Genomic DNA, 23,543 nt, shown 5'->3' on the forward strand with positions numbered 1-23,543 from the left:
TTGGGCGTGACGATTTGTTTTTTTGTGTTTTTTTTAGTTCCATAATATTTTTTCTTATCTATGCATTTACTTAGGAAAAAAAAAAAAAAAAACTAACAAAGATTTCAGTTGCTGTCTTATTACTATGTGTGTGCGTTTCTTTTTTTTTTTTCTTTCTAGTTTTGTATTGACATTTGCATTGGTTTTCTCCTCTTCTTTAATTGTCCACGTTGAGTTTTTCTTGGTTTGCGTAGTTTCCGTCTCTTTCCTTTCCTTTCCGTCGACCCACGCGCCCTCAGTTTTGGGGAAAAAAAAGACCGGAGCCCGTTTCCACCCATTTCCACCTCCGCCCCATCCAAAACCTCCCACCCTTCCCTCCCTCCTCCCACCCATTCATCCCCCTTTTCCCCTCCCTGGGTGGGGCGGGGCGAGGGGGGGGCTGTTCAGTCCCATCCAGCCCCTCATCTCTCCGCCTCCATCGCTACGCTAGCCTTCTGCTCGGCGCCCGCGTGGGGGTTAACGTTTACGCCCGTGGGCCAGGCGGGGCAGGGCTGCGAGGGGGGCTGCCCCTGAGTCCAGAGTCCCTGTGGAGGTTGGGGCGCGTTGGGTACGTTCGGCGGGACCCCCCAGCCGCCGACCTGGGGCGGCGGGGGCGAGGTGGCCATGGAGGCGGCCATGGGACTGCTGCCGCTGCCGCTGTTGAAGCTCTCGGACGCCTTCAGCCGGGAGAACATGGTCAACGCGTCCGGGAAGTTGGGGGGCGTCGCTGGTGTGTTGGCTGGGGTGCACATCTGGGAACGAGGGAGGGAAAGACAAAGATTAATGTCGATTCGAGGTAGAAAACCCTAGAAGAAAGCCTCAGTGACATATTAAAAAGGCAATAAGCATTCTTCTTCACATTCCTAGTGATTAAAAAAAGTCTTTCAGTTGACTGTGCAGTGGTGAGAGAAGGAGTTTGGTTTGAGAGCTTAAAGGAAAACTCCACCCACAGACACTTACACTTACACTGTTAGGTACCACCACACTGTGATGTTTAACACATTCTAGGAGATATTTTGGGAAGAACTGTAATTTACTTTCTTGGTGAACTCATATTCCCTCAACCTGCCCCTGTCTACCGTTTCATTTAGTGATTTCCAACGTTTCCCAGAATGACTTTCACCCCAACCCCAGAGAACCACAACCGGCCTGAACTTGTTTCACGCAGCTGTGGATTACATGTGTAGGTAGAGAGAGCGATAGCGATAGTGTAGTAAGAGCAAGAAGGTTTTTCCAGTCGAGAAAAAGTGAGAGTTGCGCCCCTTCAAAACACAACCTGTCGTGTGGCTGCATTGCATTCTGGTCTATTAAGGCTACTCTCTCCTCTTCTACGATGGATTTCTCCCTGTAGGATTGTTGAATGTCTCTTGGTGCAAAATGGCGGCTCTAGAAAGAAGCCCTTTGATTCTGAGGGACTGACACCAATTTTCTGATATCAAACTCCATTGTAGCTGCTGGAAATATCTCTACATTTGGCCAGTTATCCTTGGGAACAAGAAAAATACACAACCAAACAACAAAATGGGCACAGAGATGGAAGATCCATCGCCAATAGCTGTTTTATAACAGTGTTAAAGTGTTTAATTGGATGGATTTTATTGTTTAAAGATGACAAACTGTGGTGCAGAACTCTAGGGGAATCCCAGGCCCTCTTTCCTTCCCTGAGGATCCCCATGATGACATTAAAGTCCCTCCAATCCCTTCGTCTCCTCACTGTTCCTGACCTTTGTTTACATTCACTACCTGTTTCATCTACAGCATGGCTTCCAGCGACCTTTGGCTGACCACACAAACTTGACTCTCCTGAGGAATGCGGTTGGTTAGACGGGGGGAATAACAGCTCATCTCTCTTTGAGGACACACACACACACACACACACAGAAACACAAACACACACACACACACCGACACACATAAATTCTCCTTGGCCTTCAAACCTCGGCACACTGTGTTTACCCCTGTCCCTCCTTAATGTATCCCCCTGTACTCTGACCCGTTATGACCCTCCATTGTGCCAGCAATGTTATCGTTCTGCTGCCAGCAGTTCCTTTGGTGGCGCACACCAAGCACACACACACACACACACACACACACACACACACACACAAGCGTGCCAAAAACAACACTGGAATGTACCACCTTGCAGGTAAACGGCAATGTTTGGCCACTCAAAAATAGTAAGCATTCAGCACACATCCTCCTCTTCCTCCTCTTCATCCTCATCATCCTCATCCTCACTTGCACAACCTTCACACACGCCGCTCCACGCCCAGCTTCCTCCTCTGCGTCCCCTTCCATTTGCGACCAGGGAAACAACAAACTATTCCATAGGCCTCAACTCTCAGAGGAAAGCGGGGGGGGGGGGGGGAAGCCAAGCGAAGCCAGGAGGCCCGCCGACTAAAAATAAGCACCTGGGGTCGAGAGGCGAACAGGGGCGGCACCTAAATGATGACGTCATCACCCCAAATCACAGAGCCTGAGTCGGTGTGCAACTTCAAGAGATTCAGCCAGATGAAATTAGATTATGATTAAAGTAAAGTTGTCATGACAGGCCGTAAACAACTTTATTAGCCTTAACGCGTGTGGTTGGTTAAGAAGTGATCATATGGCTTCTATTTCACCCTCCATCTGCATTACAACACAACACATCCTACATTACAACTAGTACACAGCAGAAATTAGAGGACTTTTTTTTGTTCCCTTGATCTGATTTTAACAGGCATTTTGGTCCTTTTAAGGGCCAATTTTACTGAACTTTTAAATAATACATGTGCATTGCATATTGGCAAAAAAAAATACTCGATTTGATTTGTTTTAATTTCTTTCCTCGTGTTGGAAACTGGCAGCAGGCCTTACAGAAGAGGATGGTGCCATTTTATACACTCTGTCCCTAACCAGTCCATCATTTTTTTTTTTTTTTAATGATATTGGTTGTTTTATTTTTTGTTAATGCGGAGGGTTGTATGGGGCCGGCATTTTCTTCTACTGCTGACTGTGTGTTGCCAACACTTTCTACTGCTTCAGACTGCGTATTCGGTTCCTGTGTTTTGTTTTTTGCCCAGAACGCACTGGAAGGAATGGGAACACGAATCACCTATGGGGGACAGTAGTCACATTCACATGTGAATATATAATTGACAACTCAACGGAAGAAACAGGGTGAAATGCAAAAAAAAAAAAGTACTTTTTTGCCTCTCTCATTTTTAATTTCATGGGTATTTTATGAACTCAAGGGCTGGTAAACAACATTCCCTGAGCTGGCAACCAGATTCAGAAACACAAGCTGACCCATAACATCTACTCTAGGCTGCATCATCCTAGATGTGCAGGTTATGTCACACAGCCTTTGCGTACAAGCAGCTTTCAGGAAGGAAAAAAAAAAAAAAGAGTGACAGCAACATCATTCCTCTCTTGGGGGTGTAACCGGACCGCCTCGCCCCCTAAAAGTGCTGCGGTCTGCAGGTCAGTCCTCCATAAATACAGTGGTGGGGCCGGGTCGGGCCGGGCCGGGCCGAGCCACAGTCTGTCAGAGTGGCACATTGTTATGAAAGGTGAGCGCGTCCACGGTGCCCTCTGACAGGAAACGCTGGCTCATGTCTCTGAGGCCGTTTCCTGCGGTAAAGAGACACCCTGGAATGCCGAAGTGACCTCCAAACAGTCCTTCCTGTTCTTGGCGGGCAGCGGCTAAGGCTGGTGCTTGGATTTCTTAAGCCTCACGATGATGAGCTCGGGCCGACGCAACTGGCACTCAGGTAGCTTACAGCGGATGAGGCTTTCTGCCTTCTTGCTTACTGGCCAGGTACGGAGGACAAGACGAAACTGCTGAGGTCTGACCTTTCAGATCGTCCGCTGAGACCTTTGCATCTGACTTACTCATCCATAAACTCGTTCACACACAGATGAGTAGGTATAAATACACACCTACAGTCAGCTAACTCCGCAGAGACTACATACTGTTCAGTTCTGCATATATTTTTTATTATTTTTTGGCTTTTATTCGATAGTTTACAGGAGAAAGAGTTGTTTTGCTGTCAGAGGCTGACAACAAAACAAGTACAAACACGAGGTTTGTGGCTCACAACGCATCCTGCCCACCTCACGCTCCTCCAGTCACGACACCACGCACACACACCTCTATGTGTGTGTGTTTATGTGTGTGTGTGTGTGCCAGTGCAAGGGACCTTGGACAGAGTCAGAGACGCAGACGGTATCGACCCATAGGGAAGAGGATCTGGGTCCAAAGACACAGCAGCTGTCTTCTCTGCCAGGCTGTCTGAGCTCGGATCTGACTGCTTATCGAGGCGCTGTCTCACAGATAAAGCCTTCAATAGAGCCAAAGCCTGTCAATGTTAACAGCCTAAAGCTAGCATTTTGTGGGGACCTTGTGTAATTAATCAATTACCCCCCAACCCCTGTGTTTCATGAAACACATTTGCATGTGATAGCGATTTAGCAAAGTAAAACTTAAGTTTGCACCAAAAATGCATTCAAAACCTTCCTCTATAAATCTACTGCCGGCACTTTTTATGATAGAAGATAGAAATCACGCCAAAAACAAATTAAGGCTGAAATTACAGACAGTTTGATTTGCACAGGATTAGTATTATCAGGAGACCTCTGTCTTCACCAAAATACAGTAGGAAATTTGTGCTGGAACATTAATTTACAAACATCTCAGATTCACGCCGACTTGCAATCGGCACGATCTCAGCAATTATTACAAATCATTTCACGTCCCATGTGAATAGGGGGCTCTATTTTTCTTTATTTTCTAAAAACACTGTTCTCGATCTGGAAGTGCCTCATCTAGCCTATCCAAGTTCAGGTGTCAATTAAGGTGTTTTACTGGCTGTGTCAACCAATGGGAACGAAAAAGCAAAGCACACCACATAACACTGCAGACCCGCCTGGTGTCGGAGCAGAGAGAACAACGCCTCCAGGGTAAACACTCCGCAGGGTTTCCTACATGCAGATTAAAACCGTTGCTCTGGGGCAGAACAGTGAGGAAGCAGGTTACTGTGTGCTTCCCTCTGTGGTTTTTAAGCAGCCTAGTCGCAGATTAACTCTCGCTGCACTGAAGGAAGGACACGGGAAATACTGCAAGGGCTGCTGGGACGGTGCGTGCAGACTGAGGATCAAATCCGACCGGCTGAAAGACGACTGAGGGGCATGTGTGCTGCAGCGAGGGGGTTAATATTTCACTTAAGAAAACAACTTGCTATCCGGACACACACACACACACACACACACACACACACACACACACACACGTGTCCACATGACAGGTATATATGTATCTATAGAAAGAGAGGGTTTGCAGTTGCGTCACAAACCTGCAAGCAGCCACGTCTGGCACATGGAGGTCCGTTGGGGAACCGGCTCTGTGCAAATAATAGCTAAATATACAACAACTGGGCTAGAAAGAGAGCGATACGGGAAAAAGATTGTTGTGGTGCTGGTGTAGGTCAATTCAGTAATGTTTAAGTTTAAGTGGAAAGTCTGATGAAGTAGATTTGTCAAATTAAAGTTACTGGGACACTGTCTTTTTCTTTTTGTTTTTAGTTCTAGTCTCTTTTTTGGCATTAGCTGATGAGCCAGCAGGCTAATTTGGTAAATTAACTGATGTTAATGTTAAAATGTGAAATGTGACCCCTAGCCACGACTAACGCTAGCTTCTACTACATATGTTAACTAGTGTGCAAATCAGATGTATTTACAGCAAGACAGTGATGGTTAAATAAATTTGATCTGATGAATTAATAGCAAAATGATTAGTTCTCGGTCAAAAACAGCACAGAAATGTACTGGCCAAGTTGTACGTTTGAAAACATAATCAGCTGTTCACAGCCATTGTTGCCACGAGCTGAGGACCTCCAACATGGCTGCCAGAGAGTGTGTTACATCATCTGAAAACCCTCTAAATGCCAAACATACACAAACACAAACACTTGCACAGAACGCATATTACAGCGTTACCATGTATTAGTTCAGCTCCACGGAATAATTTGTTCAAGATATACAGATGGAGAGACAGGGGGAATAACAGAGAGCGAGAGGGAGACTGTGTTCAAAACAGAGCCAACAGAGAAGGGTTGCCATGGGGACGGTTGTTATGAGGAAGGAGCACAGATCTTCTGTTGACGGGATAGGGCTTGAGCAGGGCGTTAGGCGGGCTCTGCGGTCACAGCGGCACGGCCCGTCCAGCCTCTCTTCAAGTCTGTTTGCTGAGCGCAGCATGAGGAACGCACGGCCGACTGGTAGCAACCACTCTAAACATGCCTGGCCCGGCCTGCGGTGAGGCTCCACAAACCTTAAACACTCCCCCGTTTGTGTACACAGGGGTGTGTGTGTGTATGTCTGTGTGTGTGTGTGTGTGTGTGTGTGTGTTTGTCCACAAACAGAGATGAGCTGGAGTTATTTCCAGTCTAACCAACCGCATTCCTCTGAAATATCAAGTGTGTGTATGTGCCGGGTCGAAAAAAGAGAAGCTTTCTATCCTCTTGCATACTTCTGCCGAGGCTCCGGTTACCTCCCGCGACCCCGACCGTCCTCCTTGTAACGTTTACATCAGCGCTCCGGCCCCCCGGACACTCAACGGACCACACATTCTCATCCTTATTCATGTTCATTTGAATCTCTCCGGCTATGTTTCCATCCCGACTGTCAGGGGATTTTTAAGCAAACTCTCGGAATGTTGCAACAACTCGAACGCGAGTTGCGTGTGTTTCCATCAGCTGGGCCGAAGCGAATAAACAGGCTGCCTGAACGACAAAAATAAAAACAAAAAACAGCCATGAGAAAAATGGAAAGCGTCTTTTTAAAATTGATTAGTATTGGGCAAGTTGTTGTTCTTTAGTGCCAGCTAACGTTGGCCGTATTTCACGCTTTCATCTGAAGACAAAAGCAAAGAAATACACGTGGTAATATTCTAATAAACCAACTAATGGCCATACAACCATGAGGAACATCTTATGCATGGGAACGACAGCGGACATTTCTGGAAGGTTGAAGAGGACAGACATTTCAGGATGTCCAAAACCTCTTTTCAACTGTTGTGCAATGAGACTGAACCATTCATCAGGCCGATCACGTCAAGTCCACATCATTATTTATTCAACAAATGCATTCCCATTGCTATTTATCGCATCAATTCTTCATCGACAGCAAAAAATTCCACTTCAGCAATCCTTAAAAAGGTTTTTGCAATATTGAGGAGATTTTTTATCAAATTTTGCTGTTTCCATTCGGCATTTTATAATTCAATACATCATTATTTGCATGGAAACCCAGCTTCTTTCTCTCTATCATTCCCTCAGCAGCGAGGATTGGTACGATCATCTCTCTTTTCTCTCCCTTCCCTTTCCCTTTCTTCCTCTCCCTCTCCATCCAGTCTGCGGCTTGTTGCTGTGGCCTTACAGTTCACACATCGTCTGGCAGCGCTCGCAGGACTCTGAGCTGAGAGATTAGTGAGACACGAGAATCACAGCGAAACAGTCGGCCCGGCGTCTCCGTCTTCACGCCCGCTTTCCAATCCAAACCCGATCCGGTGCGGTCCGGGAAGGCAAACAGTTAGGGTTTACGGGTTTCACGAAAAGGCTTCAGAACCATGGAGATGCTAGACATTAACCATTTCAAAAGTACATACAACCCAGACCTGAATTTCTTGACTGGATTTGAAGATTTTAGCTAGTTCAATATAATGTATGTATCGGTCTTTAGCTGAAAGAATACTCTTCACTACAATAAATCTGACAACATGCAAAATGACAGTGGGTCTACAACTTTACAAAAAAAATGTGTAGTTATATGTGTATCAGGCCTGAACACTTTTCCACACTTTCTTTTAGGGCATTCTTTAAACTTTTCTAGACCGAGAAATGATCAAATTCAAATTCCAGAGTTTTCTAAATCAGATAATAATAATTCCTATGAAATATTTGTTTTGTCATTTTGGGTAGCATTCAGTATGATGTATGCTGATGGTGACTGGACAATGTGAATGTCCACCAGGTCACATCATAGCTGAGAGAACACTCTTGACAACTGAGAGGACATATTTGACAACTTTGACAAGCAAAATAACAGTGGGTGTACGACTACAAAAACAAGACTAGGTGTCAGTAGTGATGGCTGGGCCGTTCTGCTCATGCCTCCAGCCATGCACACACACTTCAAAATGTTAAACTGTCAATTTGTTAAAGCCCAGGGGGAAGTATGTTGCTGTGCTTAGGGCTCCGCCAAAAAAAAGTGTAGTTATACATAATGTGTACTGGGACAGAACAACACTAGTTTTCCTAAGTTTTGCAGACATTTTTAGTGTTAATTCCCAAACTTTTCAACACTGGAAAAATTGTTCAAGTTGAAGGAAGCCTGGATTTTGGTTGGTCAATATGTGGATTGCGATAGGAAAATGTCACTGTCAACCAGGTCATATAGCTAAGAGAATACTCTTCACTACAACAAATCTGACAAAATGTGAAATGACAGTACCATCACAAAAAGGTTTAGTTTCACAGTATGTGTATCAGGATAGAAAAAAATAATTTTCCAAACTTTTTCAGACTTTTTTTTAGTGCAATCCCCAAGCTTTTCAAGACCGGGAAATGATCAAATTCACTTTCCATACTTTTCTTTTAGGCTAGTTCCAGACATTCACGTAGGAACCCAGGAATCACCGCTCCCCACCACCAATGACGCATTTTTCGACATTTATTACAGCATTCTTGCCGTGGCTGTCCAATGACGTGCCTCTTTACAACTCAACGTCCCTCGTCTCGGCTCTGGCAGCGTCTCATTCAGCGTTTGTGGGTCTGACTGGGATCTTCCAGCTCCGTTATTGGAACTGAACTCGTAACACTGGGCTAGATCAGAAAGGCACTTAACCTCCACTGCCCCACTGCTAAACGGTAAACAGCAGAAGGCTGTGGTTGTACTGGGCAGCTCCCAGATGGGAATGTGTGTAACAGCGTGAAGCAGGGCATGGCTGAAAAAGAGCCTGTGACCCGACTACCTTCCCTGAATAAATAAAGGTTAAGAAAAAAGGAAATATGATGAAGAGAAGATATTTACACTATATACTTTGCCTTTTCTAACAAGCTTTAATGGCTGGACATGTGGGGGTTTGGGGTCCAAAAGCATCAGGCCTAAACTAGCCTAGGGTACGTCCACACCAAGTATGGTTGGAGTAGTTTATTCTAACTCTGGCATGTTTACTGTTTCAGTTCAGCTTGTTTGGGCAGGAGAGAACAATGACATTTGAACTTGGGTGCGCTGAAAATGCAGGTCGCTGACCTTTTCCAAGAAAATTGCTGTGCAGTTTGTAAGGAGTAAAAATGCAATCTGAACCAATGACCCCAAAACAAAAGGTTTTATGAGTATAAGAAGATGGATGTTGACCTCTAATAGCCAGCAGTTACTCATGATTGGAAAGTCCACCACAACAAAATAAACTGAGGTCAAACTTGGCCTCAAGATGAGGTGAAATGCCTACTTGGTATTAAATTACCGGCAAAGAGTGAAGAGAGAGTCATCATCGTGTTTAGCTGAAGTTACTGGAACTGGAATTAGATTTGTTTTGACTCCCTCCCACCACCCAAATCTCTAACCTGGCAGGATGACAGGTTACCAAATCTCTGTCCAATAAACAAGCTACTTGTGAGTCCATGTGCCTGTTGTTTACAAGTCCTGGTTCACTTGTAATTCAGCGTGAACCTAAACGGATCAAATACAAAAATGGAACAAAGTAAACTTTTCCACTAAGAAAATGAACTGTAGGTGTGATTGCATCCTAACGATGGTGTGTGTAGCTTGAGCGTTGTTAATGTATTGGTCGGGCTGATTCTGACCGATGCCCTGGTTACCACAACAATGTGAAAAGTGAGAAAATGGAGCGTGGAGAACGGTAATATACGGCAGACTGAGGAAATCTGACAGATAGTAGCGGGGGGCGGACAGAGTGAAAGAAAAAAGGTGAAATCGACAGAAAGCCGGATGGAGGAACGGGGAGCCATCGGCAAAACGAGAGCTGAAACGAATCGGAAAGAGAAGTAGAAGGAAAGACAGAGTGAAGGAGGGAAGGCGGGGTGAGCAGACCGGAGCGGCACTAACTGTACATGATGCTGCCTGCCTGTTAAATGTTTAAACAGGGAGTGTTCACCAGTGTGTGTGTGTGTAGCCGGGCAGGTTAGCGGCTGCTTCTTTGTTCCGGCGCTGCAGCTCTGCAGTCGGATCCCGGCACAACCATGACCTGTTACTAACACACGTGTATCAGAGCTGCATGCCAACCCTGCTAACACATAAACAGTAATAACAGGTCACCGAAGAGCTTCATTCCACAGTGCAGGAATGGGCAAGTTTTATAAAGCCACATTTAAGACTTGTTAAGACCTTTTTAATGATACCGGTAATTGAATTTGACCAATTTAAAAAACAAAATAAATAAAGAAAGCAGGCAAAATCAGCCTATTTATGATTGAACAAAGCTAATGAAAGTTGTACAACTATAAACAAGCAAAATAAGAAAAAGGACAACAAATTCATTAATTAACAAATTAATGTTAAGAGACTGAGGACAAATTGTGCTTTGTGAAGCAGATACAATGCCTGTTCTGTATTAAATCTAAGAGCGAAAAGTCATTATTACATGGTGAAAATATAAGCCCTCTAAGACATTTTAATACCTTTGAAGAACTTACATTTAGATCATTTATTTCAAGACTTTTTCAGACCTTTTAAAGATCTGCATTCCACGTTTTGGAAAAAGTGAGGGACAACTAGCGATTGACGGCACAAAATTAAAACAAATTACAGTAGCCAACTTAAATGCTTAGTTGACAAAATAACACTTCTACACACTGGATCTCCTATATTTTAGACGTAATGATTTTTCTCCTCCGAAACGGATACAGCATTTTGAAAGGAAACTCTTCAATTAAGAGAGTCAGTAAAAGCGCCCGGCTTACGTAAGCAGACCGCAACTTCAATAAGGAGGAAAAAACAAAACAACCGGACCTCCATCTGTCTGCTTACATGCTGTTCCAGCCGTGATGTGCGGAAAATTAACATTTCTTTCTGCATGAATCAGGAGATAGCAGAGGCTTAGCAGTAGCTGGTTCACTATCACCAAGTGTCACCGCATCCAACACAGTCTCATCACACCTAAACCTGCCAAGCAGCTCTCTCCCTTTGTGTGTATGACCCCATCGCTGTGACATAGTTCAGCGACACGGGGGTGACAGTCGGGTTTTTGATGGGAGTGGTCGGATGTCACTACTAGCTGTTTCCTTCCCAAACTAAATAAAGGCGGATGACAGGTGCTGTTGAACGTTTCAGTCAACTCAAGTGACCCGCCCCCACTGATGACCCCACCCGGCTCGCAGCAGCTGAGCCCCCGAGCCTCTCTATGTGTCTGTGTGTGTGTGTGTGTGTGTGTGTGTGTGTGTGTGTACTGTACACACACATGACATGCACATTGTAAGCTTAATGCTCCCCAGAGACTCTGTTGATCATTAGCCAGGCTGTGCTGTGTTGGTGTGTGTAATCTGACACCTTATGACATATGAGAGAGAAAAAGAGGGAGACAGACCAAAACAGAGAAAGGGAAGAATGAAGAAGAATGAAACAGAAAGAGATGGCAGCAACTGAAATGGGACTGGGTGGACTGTGTGTGTGTGTGTGTGTGTGTGTGTGTGTGTGTGTGAAGGTTTGTGCCATTCAAACAACAAGGTACTGTTTGACCAACTGCACACACTGCACTGCACTCAAAACACTGGCTAAAAGGCTAACAATAGGTGTCCAGTGGCCCACTCATATCTAGAAAAAGGAGTTTGGCCTCTCGGTGGGCGACAGGCTGCCAACAGAAACTACTAGGCCAAGGGTCAACATGAGGCAGAGCAGAGCAGGACTACGACGCAAACACTCTTGCCAAAAGATATCTTGGGCTACGTTCACACTGCAGCTGAAAAATGCTGATGTTTTCCCTTCACATGTGACACAGATCTGATGTCAGTGTGGACAGCAAAATGCTGTATGGAGTAGAGCTGCAACAATTAATCGATTAGTTGTCAACTATTAAATTAATCGCCACTATTTTGATAATCGATTAATCGGTTTGAGGAATTTTTTAAGAAAAATAAGTCAAAATTCTCTGATTCCAGCTTCTTAAATGTGAATATTTTCTGGTTTCTTTACTCCTCTATGACAGTAAACTGAATATCTTTGGGTTGTGGACAAAACAAGACATTTGAGGACGTCATCTTGGGCTTTGGGAAACACTGATTGACATTTTTCACCATTTTCTGACATTTTATCAACCAAACAACTACTCGATTAATCGAGAAAATAATCGACAGATTAATCGACAATGAAAATAATCGTTAGTTCCAGCCCTAGTATGGAGTTTCATTTATTCAATTCTGATCTGGACCAAAAGGATATGTGATATAAAATCGGATCCAGAAGCATGCAACCTACATACAACTTGTATCTGAACGCTCAAATCTAAATTCAACAGTGTTGCCATGACAATAAGTCTTAACGTCATTCACCTGAGATAATGTCATAATGTTTGTAAAGTATTTGTGGTTATTCCTAATTCCTAATTCACGAGTTAAGCTGTTCAGCTATGATTTGTTTGCAAAACATGTTAAAAAAAACATTCAAGTTGAAACTGTTGTGAGGTTACTATAGCGGGGGACTTTCTTCAGCAAACACACTCTGGGGAAGGAAGCTAACTACCGGCTTCAACAGCCGACAGTTGGCTGGTAATTCCCCAATAATTCCCCAGCCACTTTCACAATTTGACTGGCCAAAGAGGTTGTTAGAATAAAATAGGACCTCCAGAGAACAGCTGGTTACTTGCCAAAATGGCTGCTAGAGTAGTGAGACTCCCACAGCTTAAGATTTAGCAGCATTTGGACCAGCGGTATTCACATTCTGGCTCAAGACCCAAATTTGGGTTACAGGAAGATTAGAATGGGTCCCCAACTTAACGATATCGGCAATGTTATGTCACTTTATCCTTGCCAATGTAAGGCGTGCTGAATTAAACAGTCAACTAATAAGGTTGGTAGCCTAAAGCCTGGGAAGACTTTGTTAAATGAGCTTACACAAAACCCTGCAAAATCATTGCTGGGCTGCAAGGAAATACAGTTTTCATCTTTAAATCCCCAGGGAATAAGATTGTGAACCTGTGAACTGGACTGCACCTATGGATCTGATAAAGGAGGAAGGGATAGAAGAGCAGGAGTGAGAGAAAAGGATCAAACAGGAACTGGAGAGGGGTCAAAGGGCGTGAATGTTAGCTGGGAAAGCAGGAAAGGGATGGATGAGAGGAGGGAAGGGGAGAGCACAGGAACAGCAGGACTAGGTAACAGCAGGTCTGTGCAGAGAAATCAGCTGATCTGAGCCTGGCTGCAGCGCTACTGCTAACCTGAGAAAACAGGCCAGGGAGAGACAATGTGACAACGCTCTCTTTATCCAACACATAATGTGTCTGTGTGTGTGCTGCTTGCGTTTCCTCAGCCATAGGCCTAAACCTTCTGTGTGTGTGTGTGTGTGTGTGTGTGTGTGTGTGTGTGTGCGTGCGTGTGTGTGCCCTCACTGACTTCAAGTATCAGTGTGAAACCCAATCTAACTCCACTGCTCATAAACACATCTGGTCCTTGCAGCCATCCCACACGGATTCCCACTCCCTGCATCCCTTGAGCCAACGTTCCTGTGTGTGTGTGTGTGTGTGTGTGTGTGTGTGAGTGTGTGTTTGTGTGTGTGAGTGTGTGTGCGCGCGTCTGTGTGTGTGTGTGTGTGTGTGTGTGGTTAGGGTTCTGGGAAGCGTTGCTCCTGGAAACATGCAGGGCAACACGCTGGAACATGCTGAGCGCGGGCCAAGCCTTTTCAGATGTGGCTCACTGCTTGGCGTTGCTGCACAATGCGCGTTCACACACACACACACATGCACACACACACACACGCACGCAACATTAACAGATCTAGACATGATTAACTGAAATCTGAGACACATTGCTGCATGCACACCCACGGGAGAACACGCGCATGTCCTCACACACTCACGAAATCACGCTGACATACACACACGATGGGAGGAAATAAACTGGATTTCACCTCATTCTGAACTTAATAAACTTCTGAGTATTCTCAAGTAATGGTCTGCGGCGGGACAGAGTGCGACTTGTTTCTATTGCCGCAGAGACACAAAGCAGGTCTGTGTTAACTCAAAGTCATTATATCTTCTACCCAAATACCTGGCATTGCCCTGCTATTAGCCTATTCTACCCTGCATACCGGCCAAATGCCCTCCCTGACTCCCTTCTTCCCTCTCTGGTTCTCTCTGCTTCTCCCCCATTCATTCCTCGCTCCCGTCTATCGAACGAGCTCTTCCCCCTTCAGCTATCCCTTCCTCTCATTCCTCCATCCCTCGCTCTCGCTCTCGCTCCTGCGGTGTGATGATGAACGGATAGAGGCCGAGACAGCGAACAGGAACAGGAGCAGACAGTCGTCCATGTTGTCACATCATTATTTATGACGGTAATTATACCTCTGCTCCTCTGCATGGGCACAGACACGCTTCGAATCTCGGCGAGACGACCCGCATGTGTGCGAGAAAAGTTGCTAAAAGTCCTGATTTGTTTTTTTTTTGTTTTCTTGTACGAGCCACACCCGGACACCAAAACCACATGCTTGTAGTTACCAGAAACACCCCCTCACACACACATAAGTACACACACACACACACCCACCCATACCCGTCCTCTCCCCCCCCCCCCCGCTGGGTATTCACAGTGCCAGGAAGTAGTCTTAAAACACACTCACGCCCGGTTTTATCGCTGCCCTGCGGTGCCCAATACTATCTCGCTAAGTCACTGTATCCATCCAATCAGAGTTGAACGCTGCCCCTCATAAAAACCCGGTTTCATTCACTTCAAAACGACTGACTGATCCAGGCTTTGCGGCGTGACGTCAGTGATGAACGGCAATCACAGCGCAATAAAAAAAAAAAAAAGTGATCAATCAAGCTGTGGGGCTGTTTGTTCATGACTCTGTGAAACTGCAGTATGTAGGCCAAGCCGGGCTGCGTTTGGCAGCGGGGGGGGGGAAAGCGTTGTAAAAAAAAATCTTCAAACAGAAGCTCGGCGAATAGGGCTGAAGATGGCTTACTGCATTTACATTTTAGGTATTTAGCTGATGTGCTCATCCAGAGCGGCTTGGAATGGGCGAAACAGTAGAATAAGCTTCAATTCCTAAATCAGAAACATTACAAGCAAGGGTCAAATCAACAGCACCGAGACAATATTCCTCTGAGCACGGTGTGATCGTGTAAGAAAGAAAATAAGAGAAATAGGAGCTAAGGAGAGAGGTAGAGTGGATTTTTTTTACTTTTAAGCGAGAAGAGGAGGAAGATAAGAGAGGGATTATGATTCAAGAGGGAGAAGAAAATGTGAGGTATTTCTTGAAGAGATGAGTTTTATTGCATTAACCTACTAAAAACAACACACTTCTCAACACGACCCCCCCCCCCGATTTCATCGCTAGGCTGCCGCCTATGAAGACATATGACAAGGTTTTCTGTTATGAGCATAATTTAGGTAGAGATTAGACACATGCGAGGCAGGCTTTGTGGGTTAGTTAAGTTTCGTTTCAGAGCCCAGCTCAGTCACATGGCGGAGTCACATGTTCCCAGACAGCAGTGGAAGTCAGTCGGCTCGGCTACTTCCTGGTCTGTGGTCACATGAGGATTCATTCACTTTATTGTGGCTGTACTTGCCCCACACGCAGAGATATAACTCACACAAACATAGATATTGGTGCATACACACTGACGCACACACACACACACACAGTTGCGTCAGTGGTTTTCCTTCTCTTATTCACAGAGACACCCAGTTAACACCGAAAGACAGAAGTGGTAGTTATGTTGTCAGATGAGGCTGAACCAGATAGAGCTGAAACCTGCCTTCCTCCTTTTCAGTGGCCCAGGCTCCGGAAGTAAAGTTCCCATTCATTTTCTCCTTAGACATGAACAGTATTAAGCTTTGAACTGAACCAACCAGCTACGAATTAGGCTAAATCACAAGCTTGTAACAATAGAATCAGAAAAAAACGCAAAAAAAAGGTAAGGGCACACAAGACACAAGACAAGACATAACGTTTTTTAAGTTAACCCATTAAAGCATTGTGAATGATTCTGAGTCATCAATTCCATTTCCCTCATTTTCAACAGTGATACTAAATGACATAATAATATAGTAACATGAAAATGATTATTGATTTATAATGATTTTCACCCCTCCTTGTCCTCAAAAAAACCAAAAAAAAACATGACAGAGTGGCACCAATCATCGATACAGGTTGCTAGCTGACTAACGTTACTTCGTTCTGACCTGGCTTTAGAGCGGTTAACGTTTCTATGGTAACAGCGACATCTTCGATAGGTGGGAATTTGCTAAAGCTTGTGGGTAGTGTAGTATTTCACAAGGAATTCAGGAATAAAACATTTCTTCTTAACGGCAAAGTTGAAATAAAACTGACTGACTGGTTTCACGATCTGATAGCTCACGGTAAGCCTGCCTTACACCGTTATGACCAATGGATCATTCACCTCTTGATGGTCTGCTGGCTTGACGGAGTCCAGAAGTCATTCATTCCAATGGAAGATGTTTTGACGGACAGTAACGGATTTGCGCCCCTAGTGGCCGATGGCTGCGCTGGCCAACAGATGACAGATACTTTGGATTTTTCCAATGTTGTTAACGGAGCATCAACATAGCCAGAAGTGACAAAAAGATAAGGAAAACTAGGAAGCTTGTTTATGGGATAGCAACTTGTAAACAAAAACAAAAGCTTTCACAGCAAAACATTTGTTGCTACCTTATTGGTTGATGGTGACAATGTTGTTATTTTTTGCTATTTGTATTCTTAAACGATAAAAGTAGGAATAAAACACTTTCCCTTTGGACTGAAGGGTGTGTTCCCGCTGATTCTGACATAAAGAGTCAACAGCGTTCAGTTCATGCTTTCAATGTATTCATACATTCACACGCTCGACACGGCGGGTTGAGTTCTGTGACTCCTGTCGGAGCGAGAGCGCCGGCACGCTGATCTGGGGGCGGAGACTGCGTTGAGAACGACGCGACGCTAAAACAACAGGGAAAGACGTGAACAAAGCGTTAAATAATCAAATTCTCAATGGGGAAAATGAATGGGAACTCTACTTCTGGAATTCAATGTTTCAGCTCTATAAACACAGAGAGAGAGAGAGGGGGGGAGAGAGAGAGAGAGAGACAGAGAGAGAGAGTAAAGTATGTAGAGACAGGGTGCTGTGTCCTCAGCCTCACCAGCCCTCCTCTGCTGTGAAAGGGTCCATTTTGGGTCGGTGCGAGCTTTGCATCCTGTCGGAACGTGTTGCGGTGGCAGTGTTTGTATGGGCAGGGAGGGTGTGGAGGAGCAAACTGTGAGTAGAGTAGGGTGGTGGTGGTGGAGTGGTGGTGGTGGGTGGGGGTGAACTAAGCCCAATGCCTGGGCCGGGCAGCCAACAGCTACAGTGGCCCCATTTCTTGCCCGCAACACTGACACGAGCTTTGATGGCGTTATTCAGTAACACAGAGATAGACGGACACCACAACGCCCACACATGCTTGAATGATCCTCGCTGACGCCAACACACTCATGCACACACACAACACAACAAAACACACAGTCTAAAATGCGTGCCAGTGCAGAGATTGCAGCTTGTTTGCATCGTGTGCCAAAAGCATAGGCACTCCCTGGCTCTGGGATTGCTACTAAAAGGAAATAATAATGACAAGAGCTTAAAGCTAAATCCTCCACCATTCACAGCATTATGCAAGAGTGTATCGGTGAGTGGGCGAACCAACCTTACCATTTGATATTTAATTGGTAATCTCTCACAGGATATAAACCTCTGACACTCCAATACGCAAATGTTTTGGTGCATCAGTGAAGCGCAGGTAAACAGAGTGAGACTTACTGTAAGAAAGCTTAGCTGAATGATATTCTACCGACGAACACGAGTGAGACAAGCTCTGTTTAGTGAGAAAAGGTGAACTGCACCATCCTGTTGTGTGTTTGTCTGATTACTATGACAACTGATGATGACATTCGGATTTTTCTATTGCATATACAACACCGCTTCGGCATCCAGGATGATTTTCCCCCTCAGAAGACAGTAAAATTAACAGGGAAAATGATTTGCTACATCACATTCAGCCTCACACAAACAGCCTTTGGAGCTAAACAATATCGCACAACAGCTCGCTGCACATTATCCATAATCTAATTGAGCTGCCATGCTGTCAATTACTGCCCGTCTACTGGTTATACGACATGGCCGTCGGGGCGGGGGTGAGGCTTCTAGCCAAAACAGCAGTCCCGAGGGTGGGTACAGTGTGTGTGTGTTGTAACATAAAACACCAACGGTTCGGCATTCACTACGGAGATGTAACTTAATGTTGTTCACGTTTACTCTAAACTGATGAGAGAGCAAAAGAGAAAGAGAGAGAGAGAGAGCGAGAGTGAGAGCAAAGTGGATTAGATCTGTATACCGACCAACACTGTGGCCTGATAAGCTGCAGGGAGGCTGGACATGCTGCCCTACTGTAGTACTGTAGTGACACACACACACACACACACACACACACACACACACACACAAAATACAAATGCATGTAATGTTCACAAATACACACGCCTGCATATGCACAAATGGAAACACAAACGACTGTGATTATGCAAGAGTGTACATAAAACAATTATTCACCACACACACACACACCTGCTCTGTACTCACACTTCCATTATTCAGCGTCTGTGGCTATCAAATTGATCCCTGTTTGACAGACGGGTTAAGACAGCTGTTGGCTAATTGTTTACTCTCTAAATTAAAGTAATTTCAGGTGAGACGCTTCCTGGTGCTAAATAGAGGGACTGAGCTCTTATTTCCTGAGCAGGTGATAAAGGAGGTGCGGCTATCTTTCTTGTAATAAGGCTGTGATGAAAATCAATCAGCGCTGTTCAGTCCTTTTCTATGCCGAGTGACGACAGCGCACTACAAGCTATAAATGTACGTACACACCCACACGATGAGACGGAAATCAAATCCTCTTTTATCCCAATGTCTCTCTCTCTTTCTCTTCTCGAACACAAACCTAAAATGTCTACCGGTCTGATGTGACACAAAACACACAGAGTGAGCTTTCACAGCGAGCTCAAAAACTGATCAACAATTTCGTCCAAATCCCCCCCCATCAATGTCAGGCTCTTCCAGAAGGCAGCTGTTGCTGGATGCTGCCATGCATGCAGCTGCAAACAAAGGCTTGTGTGCTGCCAAAGTGGGCTGCTGCTAAAAGCCCAAATACTGCTAGTGTTTCATAATGTTCAGCCCCTGTGTGTGTGTGTGTGTGTGTGTGCAGTGTCTCCCACAGCCCTAATGCCTTCCAGTTTACTCTACTCCAATTTGTCTCCCCCCGCTTAAAAGCTTGATTCTCTGATTTATGTCACAGCAGCAGCAGCAGCAGCAACCAAACGAGGCAAAATAGCCATATTACCAGAGTCAAGCAACTGCAGCAAGGGTCTGTTTCAGAGAAGCAGCTGTCCTTTTCCTGGAAAGAGACTTTTTTTTCTCTTACCAAGAAACTAAGGGGGCCTTCCTTCCGTTTTGCTACAGTTGATAGGAAGAAGAATGGGGAATTTCATGTATCCACATCTCTCTCTCTGTCTCTCTCTCTCTCTCTCTCTCTCTATGTCTCTCTCTCTCAGTGTGGCTGCTGCGGCTGCATGCCTGCCTGTGTTTATTTCTGGAAGCTCACAACATGGCCGACATGTGCTTTGTTATTGTTAGTACAACATCATCACTCTTGGCCTATACGGGCTGTTTATGGTTTCCCCCCACATACACACACACACACACACACACACACAACAGCGACAACAGAAATGCTGGCGTGCAGTAAGATGAATAATACTAGGATTATTATAATTGAATAAACAAGACAACAGTATTAAATGGGTAATATCACCCGCATGCACTCACCATTTGATGATGATGGCCGTATGGAATATTTGTTTCTTGAAAAAAGGCACTGAGGGCAGTCTACAATAAAACATACAAAAGATGAATGACATTTTATCCGTGCAAACACAATACAGAAAAGGGTCGTTTTATGTTTTATACACAGCTAGTAAATATAAGAGGGGTAAAATAGCCCAAGCATCAGTCTTTTCTGTGTTGATGCAAATACAACCCGCACACTTCAGCGAGCCTGTGGCGAAAAATGTGCTAAATCTATTTTCGGTTCACTGCAGACTAAACAGTTATGTAGGCTAGTCGATACAAAGCGGCGGTCATCTTTATTGCATAATAGCATTTGCTGGCCTAGCCTGTACACTGCTGTCATGTGTCGGATTATAGTATTTAATCTAGAGTAAACTCTAATTGGATATCAGAGCCGGGTACGGTTTACCCTCCTGCCTTACTATGCATTTCATCTTGATTTACGTGTAATGGAGAGAACAAAACAAAAAATCTTCACTTTGTAATTACACACAAAAGCTAAATTACATTACTAAAAGTTCGGTTTGGAAGTGAACCGATTCCGGCTAGCTAATTCAGGCGATAAGTCGTTTTTTTAACGGCTGGTTTAAGAGTCTAAAAGTGACGAGAGGCTGACAGGCGAGCTCCAGTCAAAACTAACGGCCGGTCAGACATAAACATTAGCCATGTCGGTTTCCTCCGTGAAGCCGTTTTTTTACCTCGAACTGCCAATGTGCCGCTTGCAAAAGCTGCTTCGCCTGGTCTGCCGCACAACCCGCCGTCAGGACGAACTGGTTGATCATGACTTGATGTTTGAGTTCATCCATTTTCGACGAAGCTTGTGTCCTACTCGCGGCTGGCACTGAAGCAGACTTTCAACTCTATTTTTTCACTCTAGTTTTATTCCTCTCCGTTTCCCTGCCTCAGTCGTCCACCATTACAGCCGGTTGAGCAAACACAAATATTTACTGTAGGAGCGGTAGTGGAAGGAGCACTCGGTGATTGACAGAAGTGCTCAGCCAATGAGATGAGAGCACCGCCGGTGGGATTTGTATGCTGCAAGCAGAGGGTCTCGGACCAGCGTGTCTTTGACCGTTTAATGTGCGATTATTTTGATATTGAAGACACGTTAAATGCAAAGAGTTTATAGCTGTGAGTGTGTTCTACAATATGGCGCATACATGCTGTTGAAAACACCGCACAGAGACGCATATCTCCACTTGAGGACTCTCTGAAACGGTTTGTTTTGGACTACAAGTCCCGTCAGCACGCGCTTTGTTTGTGAAGTCCTGGAAGGCAGAAATTTGTGAATGACGGACGCTCTCGTCCAATTCCCATGCGCGCTGTGTCACTATCTTGCCAAATATGGTAAACAAATCCACCATCGCCAATTACATCGCTCGGAGTTACATTAGGGACAGCCGACAGCCATGGCGGTGCTGGAGCGCGCTCAGAAGCGTCGTGTCTGCGCAGTTCCTCTATAAAGACAGCTCGGTGCGGACTGCGGCGGTACTACATTCTTATTACATGCTCATTTGTCGATTATAAATCTTAATAACGCAGTGAATTTAGGTTATTAATGATAATAATTGTTTCATACTTCACTGATCACCATAGGGAAATTCCCTTTCCGCTTGTCAGCGCCCCCTAGAGCCAACTGGGGATTCAGTGACTTGCTCAAGGACACTTCAACAGGGCAGATGTTTGCTGACACAGGGTTTGAGATGAAGGACGGTCTCTCCTAAATTCATCCAGATGGCCATAGAGACATGTATTAACGACTTAATTAGCCTATGATTATCAATTACTGAAATTAATGAGTGCATAAACATGAATAATTAAACAAAGAAGGGCCTCTTTTTTCTTTGGTAGGATTGTCAAAGTAGAATAGAATAGAAATGATTCATCAATCTAGGATGTTGGTTATTCCAACAGAATAGAATATAATTGAATACAAGTGGAGAAAGACAATGAATGGATGGATGAATGAATGAAGAGCAGAATAGAATAGAGTAGGCTATAGTAGAACAGTTTTACTGAGATTATTTAATTCTTGAAACATGTGTCCTAGGAGGCCCACTGTAACAATAAACCCATTGCTTTTCCATTCACAAGTATTTAAGTGGACAATAGTGAAAGGAAATATCTAATAAAGCAGCAGTCATAAGGCAGACTGCGTGTAAAAGGAGCCCTCTGACATCAATACGCCGCTCAGAATTGTGGGTAACTGGATACTGTAAACATCCTTTTATCAACAGCACGTTTGTAGCTATAGTTGTGTGTATGTGTGTGTGAGAGAGAGACAGAGAGAGAAAGGAAGAAAGTGAGAGAGAGGAAATAGAGACACCTGCTGGTGATAGGAGTCAAAAAATACATCGTCAACTTTGATCAAGTCCCAAGTCAGTTTCAAGTCTTGAGGCACAAGTCTCAAGTCAAGTCCCAAGTCTAAATGTAGATTACCAAGTCAAGTCCATGTCATTAATGTCAAGTCTCAAGTCTAAATGTAGAACAGCAAGTCAAGTCAGTCCAGTATCATGAGTTTGATTTCTATAATCAGTTTCAACTTCAATAAATTCAATCATTCCATACAAATTCAGAAAACAGAATTTAAATTCCTTCGTCTGCTGGAACAAATCTCATCACTTTCAATCTAAGTCATTTACACAAACACAAGATCTTTTGTCAAGACTTTAGAAACCTTTTCAAGTCATCAGAGTACAAATCAAAATCAGACCCCAAGTCAAGTCAAGTCTCTCTTCATGCATCAAGTCAAGTATCAGATTTTTACATCATGCAAAAGCCTAGAAGCTTTCCAGGATTGGTTTATATTCCAGAGTGTGACCTTTGATTTTCTAACTCTGGTTAACAATCTACAGCTGGATGATGTTACTCACAGAGCATCAGATACATCTGGCAAGGTATGGGAACTAATTATAGCTTAGACCAAGTGAGTCCAAATTTTATCCTGTAGGTTTTTATTATTTTATATCATACCCCATAGAAAAAAAAGACTGGAAGTTTCTTTCATTTGCACAGATATTGATATGCTGATTTTGCACACATGATGCACTACACTTTGCAGTTTTGCACAGTTATTCCCACTTATTTATTTATTAGCCATGGCTACTATTTATTTACTATCTTAGTTGTATTTTTAGTGATTTCAGGTACAGTAATGCTCGGTTTTTGCACCACTGTCTATCTTACTTTTTATTGTCTCTTACTGTTGGTTGTTTCCTTATTGTGTTTTATTGTTTTTTTAATGTGTCAGTTGTGTTGTTGTCTGGTCCTGACTGCAACCAAATTTCCCCTTGTGGGACAATAAAGCCTTGACTTGACTTAATGTAGGGCAAAGATCAAGTCAAAATGACCAAATAAAAAAGATAAGGCTTTGGGCACTGAATATACTAATAGGAAGTGCTGGAGACTGCAAGGAGGTTATCAAAGCTAAAGCTAAAGAGTT

The 23,543-nt window shown here is 44.3% G+C and overlaps 1 protein-coding gene across 1 annotated transcript; it reads right to left on the minus strand.

The window, feature by feature from the left end:
- Positions 1–401: 401 nt before the first annotated feature.
- Positions 402–21,022, minus strand: ubald1a (UBA-like domain containing 1a). The gene is made up of 3 exons (XM_071535707.1): positions 20,800–21,022; positions 20,081–20,140; positions 402–770 (listed from the first exon to the last, which is right to left on the minus strand). The coding sequence occupies exons 1-3, from the start codon at positions 20,905–20,907 to the stop codon at positions 441–443; spliced, it is 498 nt and encodes a 165-aa protein (XP_071391808.1). The 5' UTR covers positions 20,908–21,022; the 3' UTR covers positions 402–440.
- Between the last annotated feature and the right edge of the window lie 2,521 nt (positions 21,023–23,543).

Source organism: Centroberyx affinis, unplaced genomic scaffold, assembly GCF_046629955.1.
Source record: "Centroberyx affinis isolate AG114_WGS23_722 - 3 ecotype Tasmania unplaced genomic scaffold, CSIRO-AGI_Caff_v1 ptg002751l_1, whole genome shotgun sequence".
In the NCBI taxonomy this organism is placed as follows: Eukaryota; Metazoa; Chordata; class Actinopteri; order Beryciformes; family Berycidae; genus Centroberyx; species Centroberyx affinis.

Bases quoted from the DNA above. Each gene is read 5' to 3' on its own strand.
- ubald1a (XM_071535707.1), bottom strand. From the start codon at position 20,907: ATGGATGAACTCAAACATCAAGTCATGATCAACCAGTTCGTCCTGACG. The intron at 20,141-20,799 runs GTAAAAAAACGG...GTTTTATTGTAG, and splicing joins CGGCACATTGGCAGTTCGAG to ACTGCCCTCAGTGCCTTTTT. The intron at 771-20,080 runs GTGAGTGCATGC...CCTCGTTCCCAG, and splicing joins ACGGCCATCATCATCAAATG to ATGTGCACCCCAGCCAACAC.